We start from the raw sequence: 5,733 nt of genomic DNA, 5'->3' as shown, positions 1-5,733 counted from the left end.
TGTGTGTGTGTGTGTGTATGTGTGTGTGTGTGTGTGTGTGTGTGTTAGAGAGAAACAACATTTATAATTGTTTAATTATTTTATAGTTGCAAAAAATGTTCAGCTATAAAAAAAATTAGTTAAATGAAAAAGGTATATAATATTTAATATTTTCAGGCAATTTTAATTGCAGTAAATTCACTCTGTAGTTTCTTGCTTTTATGCTTGTGTATTAGGTAGTTGGCCGCAACTAAGTCTGAAAGAGAGAATATTCATTTATGACTCAAAAACAAATTGGCATTTTTACAATTTCAAGTCACACCATTGAAAATGCATCAGAACAATGATGCTTAACAACAGTATTTTATTTACCTCAAAAGAACCTGTATTCATATTTTTGTTTATAGTAGTCTACTATAACAACATGTTAAACAAGTTATAAAAAGTTCAATCAAGCCATATTATCAAAAACGTGTTATTTCCCAAAAAAAAGACCTACCTACAGTATTTAGGTAATTTGATGTCCAATGACATGAAATAATTATTTGGGCTTTTGACGTGATAATTGCTAGACACAATTTACCACCCAAAACGTATTGCTTTAAAATACTTGATTTGCAGTAATTAAATATACTTTAACATGTGTCAGGAAATAGTTAATATCATTTCAGATATCCTTGCAACACTTTTTATAAGCACAAAAATATTTTCATTCTAGATCCTGATTATATCAACCAAGGCCACATTAACTTCCCAGCAGGCTCTGTTCCTGATAGGGCAGACTGGGCAGGCATGGTCAAGTTTTATCTCCCCATCTGTTTGTTTGAATTTACTGCCCGGCACCAAGTGTTGATTTATGCAGCGAGTTAACGCAAGTTTTCACTAAAAACACACAGGTTTATTTTACTAATGAGAGGGCGCAATTACTTGGGCAGCATCCATTTGGATGATGGTTTTGAATTTTGCTGTGCTGGCCAACAGATGTGCAGACAAGATGCAATTATGCACAGGATGCCAGGTTTGGCTTTATAGACAGAGGAGAATTTATCTACGTATGACCAATTAGTAAGTTGTATATTATACAAACTTGTTTTATGCTATCGGTTGCTGTGAATATGTAGTTCTATCAAAGGCTTTCATGTTACTGACCAAAAAACATCCACACAAAGGAAGTTGAAAATTACATTTTATTACCATGATTTCTTTTGCATTATAGTGAAGGAGACAGAAATTAATTAAAAAACTGTATAAGTATAATAGTAGTTGGAATTATTGGACTATTTTTGTTAATTCTCTATGTTGTCTTTTATTTTCTTGTTAATTTACTTATTGCAAAATTAAACTATTTTTCTTGAGACGACAGACCTGGAACCTTTTTTTAAAAAAATGGATAGTTTTGACACAGAATAATTGTCAAGCATTGGCTTACATTGTGTGTTCTCTATTCATTTTTCAGAAGCAGACTCGACTGCAAAAAGGCCACGAACAACCATCACTGCTAAACAGCTGGAAACGCTGAAGAATGCTTACAACAACTCTCCCAAACCTGCCCGACATGTCCGGGAGCAGCTATCATCAGAGACAGGCCTGGATATGCGGGTTGTGCAGGTAAAGTATATTATTATCCATTAAGAGCTATTCCATTAGTTTCCTGGCTTCATTATCAAGGGACAATCATGGCTGAACTGGCACAAGCCTACTGTGTGTGTGTGTGTGTGTGTGTTGGGGGGGATTTACGGCTAGATGGAGTAAAATGAAGTCCACATGAAAGTCAGCATGGTTTAAGTGCAAGCTCGTTAACAATGCTAAGAGGGCCCCTCGCATATTGTCTGCCGCTGAGGAGCCTCACGCCGGTTGCTAGGTGGTGGTCATATATATTGTTTTATTTGCAAGGACAAAAGTAGAGACGGAAGCCACTAAAATGCTCCTCATTATTCAGTGAAAGGGAAGGGGTGAAGAGGGTTCACTTAGGGCGGAATACCATTAAGGTGAATGTAAAACCTGCTTTTTGTGCCTGTCACTGAAATTAATTAAATTTGTGTGTAAGATAAAGATTAACAAGAAATTTTGTATCAGAACTCCAAGACATTTCCAAGCGGTGATGTTAAAGGCTATTGAAGTTCATGACCATGTTGCATTGGTGTTTTCTAAAGCTAAAGTTTATAGATCAGCTCAAGAGTGGATAAAGAAAACTTAAACTTGAATAATTTATTGCTAACCTGTCTGCTCCCGGGGTGAGGACAACTTGTAGCTGTCGTGAAGTTAATTAAATGCGTGATAAATCTGGTGTGGGGGACACTGGTCCCAGAATTACAGTTCAGTGTCACTGTTTCAGTCTTCCACTTGGACTGGCCCAGACAGTCCTTGAAAATTTATTTTGTCTTTCAATGTTTTAAAGCATAACATGCACATCATTGAAAGAGCATGACTTCTGATGTATATGACTTTGACTTGTGTATGGGAGCATGATGACTAAAAACATTGAGGGGTATTTGTATACTGTAGTTATGATCCTCCAGACTAAGAGTTGTATTTGTCTGTAGTTTACAAAATAAAGATCAAGTTAAAACAACACCAAAGATTCTTTTGTAACTTAAAATAATATTTCAGTGGTTCATCAACTTGTAACAGGGTGAACGGCTCTTCTGCATTTGCTTTGCAGCTCTCTACCGGCTATGACCGCACTATGCAAGTTTGCCAGATAGGGTAGTGGATCGGTCGTTGGAATGGGACAATTCCGCTTCCAACCTGTAGGGGGAACAAAGAGGAAACGTGCTTTGGTGTTGCTTTGAGGCCACCAAAATATGTTTTTCTTCTTTTTATTTTATACTCAAGCCTAATGCATCTTGTGCTAAACAATTAAAATGTATTTCTAATAAATCACCAAAGCCATTGTCAAATAAAAAATTTCCCCTTTTTCCCTTTCAGGTTTGGTTTCAGAACAGGCGAGCTAAAGAGAAAAGGCTTAAGAAAGACGCCGGTCGGCAGAGGTGGGGGCAGTACTTCCGCAACATGAAGAGGTCACGCGGAAGCTCCAAATCGGACAAGGACAGCATCCAGGAGGAGGGCTTGGACAGTGACGCCGAGGTGTCCTTTACAGGTACAGAGTCAATCACACAAAATAGTGTAGCCATTTTTCACAGGGGACATTTTGACTTGTCATAGGAAAAGCACAGGTTTGATTCTAGCATTACAATCACAATACCAGGACCCTTTATATACATATATACATATACATATGCTTTTTCTACAGGGACATGTTAAAATGACTGCCAGTATTGCCTTGCTTAATATAGGCATGTCCTCGCCAGGAGTTTTGCCCCCTAATGCTAAACATGTTTACTATTGTTCCAGATAATTCATTGTTAATTAGCTAAATGACTGATAATCTCAAAGAGAAATTTAAGTGTTTTGTACTTTAAAATGTTTGCCATTTCCTTGTCCTTGTGGTTCTAGAAGCTTAGTGACTTAGTGACTTCTCATAGAGTTACCCATGGATGTATAGCTGGCTAAATACTGTAACTTTTAAGCCAACTGCTAACACACTAGCCAGCAGGGAACATGTAAGCGCTATGCAATCACAAAAGCTCACCAAACTTATTTCTATTGTTCATGTGCTATACCGTTCACCCCACCCTGGCGTTTTGTTCATGGATTTGTTCATTATTTCATTTGCTAAAAAGAGTTGTTAAGAAGGGGATAAAGCTATCCAAGCCAGCGAAACCAGCATGTTAGCTCAGTCGCTAAAGGGACAATAAGAATGGATGAAAGAAAAAAAGATGGTGAAGACATATATACAAGAAATTCATGTTTCATTGTGGACTCTTTCAGTTTTAGTAAATGCAATCAGAGTAACAGATTTCACATTTGTCTTCTTGTCCTTGTTGCACAGATGAACCACCAATGTCAGAGCTTGGTCTCACTAATGGCATCTACAGCAGTCTGAGTGAATCCTCCCCAGCCATTGGGGGCCGCCAGGGGGGCAACAACCACAGCTCCTTCCCCCTAGAGCATGGCGTCCTCCCCTCTCAAGACCAGTTCCACGACATCCGCTCCAACAGCCCCTACGGCCTTCCTCAGTCGCCGGGGTCGCTTCAGGCTCTGCCCAGACACCAGCCTCTCATCTCTAGCTTGGTCTACCCTGACTCCGGCCTTTCTATCATGACCCAGGGCAGCGGGCCTGGGATCAACCCTGCTGTGAGGGTCTCCATGGGGGCCGCCAACGGCCCCAGCTCGGACCTATCGACTGGCAGCAGCGGAGGATACCCTGACTTTCCTGCCAGTCCTGCCTCCTGGTTAGATGAAGTGGACCACGGGCAGTTTTGATTGGTCAACGACTAGAAATTTGACTTTTTTTCTTTGGGTTTCTGTGTCTTCTTTTGGATTTTAGGAATTGGAAAATAGTCACGCCTCACAGTGATTGTGCAATGGACTAGACTAACCTTGGATCTCTTAAACATCTGATTAACAGGTCCACTCAATATCTGGGATCAGGATGGAAGGAAGGAAGGAAGGAAGGAGAAAAAATGTCCTTCTTTTACAGCACTTGGCCCCTCAGTAGTTAAACTGTATGTAAAGCAAGACATCTTTCAAAATATTCCGTTTTTTAGATACCACTATAAGCTTTCTCAAAACAATGAAACTCACTCGATTATTTGGATTTGCACCTACTTCTCCTCTTTATTCTCATCTCATTGTTTTCTACACTGTGTTCACGTGCAGAATTCAACTCAACGTTCTGAGTCTTTTAATGTCTGGTTGTTGCCAAATGTCTATATATATACTGTATATATAATGGTTATCATTGTGGAGACTTTATTTTTATACAAACCCCTTCCTGGTCACGAATAGGAACCCAGATATGAGGACTTTGTACATTCTTAAACAGGGATATAGGCAAAATGTAGATGTCGTCTTAAATGGTACCTAGGGGTCCAATTACTTCTATGCATTTGTGTGTTCTCAGATGTATCTTGTTCGATTTGTTCTACTGAAAACAACCCCAAGGAAGAACTTGCTGTAGCACTCGGGGTTTGATGTATATGTTTGTTTATGTGGAAAATGTTTTATGTCTTATTTATTCCCTCTGGTAATGATGACAATGATGATGATTCCTGATTAAATGACAGGACTTTAATAAATTTGTCACCTAAATCAACAAAAGAGTTCCATCTTTTTTGGCTGGACTACAACATTGTGCATCATATGAGACAAAATAATGTAACGAATCGTCTTGAAAATAATTGTGGACAGTGGTTAAAAAACTATCACAATTTCAAAGTAATTTGTACAATTAGAAAATGTCTTGTCAAAGCCGTGAATCAAGAGCCAGGTAGAATCATCCTTGACATTTATCTTAATCTTACATGCAGCATCTATCCTCCTTTGCATTAATCTTGAAAATCTATAGCATATTACGGTGCTGGTAGTGAAACCAGAGCAAGCTCACAGTTTGGCCTGTGTCTGCAAATTGAGTATCTGGCTAACTACCAACACTGTATCAGGGGTTCAACAGCTCTTTAGTGGAGAAATTTGATGCAGACAGAGAGTCAACTCATCAATTCAGAGATTACTGGGTCTTGTTTGCCCAAATGCCTCCATGGGAAAGGAATCTCCAATCCATTAGCTGAGAAGGGATCAAGTGCCCCATGTGAATTTCCTCATTTGTTTAGTTATTCAAAGTCAGTTGCAATTAAGTAGATTAAATAGTATTAGTGTAGGTGTGCGTGTGTGTGTGTGTATGTGTGTGTGTGT

General features: G+C 38.9%; 1 protein-coding gene across 3 annotated transcripts in view; it reads left to right on the top strand.

Moving 5' to 3' along the window:
- Positions 1-5,137, top strand: part of lhx3 (LIM homeobox 3) — a 12,015-nt gene extending 6,878 nt beyond the window's left edge. For all 3 annotated transcript variants that reach the window (XM_032539963.1, XM_032539962.1, XM_032539961.1), the window contains exons 4-6: positions 1,436-1,587; positions 2,908-3,079; positions 3,872-5,137. In XM_032539963.1, coding sequence (XP_032395854.1) covers positions 1,436-1,587; positions 2,908-3,079; positions 3,872-4,305 — 758 coding nt within the window. In that variant the 3' untranslated portion in view covers positions 4,306-5,137. The remainder of the gene's footprint in view (positions 1-1,435; positions 1,588-2,907; positions 3,080-3,871) is intronic.
- The last annotated feature ends 596 nt before the right edge of the window (positions 5,138-5,733 follow it).

Source organism: Etheostoma spectabile, chromosome 16, assembly GCF_008692095.1.
Source record: "Etheostoma spectabile isolate EspeVRDwgs_2016 chromosome 16, UIUC_Espe_1.0, whole genome shotgun sequence".
In the NCBI taxonomy this organism is placed as follows: Eukaryota; Metazoa; Chordata; class Actinopteri; order Perciformes; family Percidae; genus Etheostoma; species Etheostoma spectabile.
This window is presented reverse-complemented; position numbering and strand designations above follow the sequence as displayed.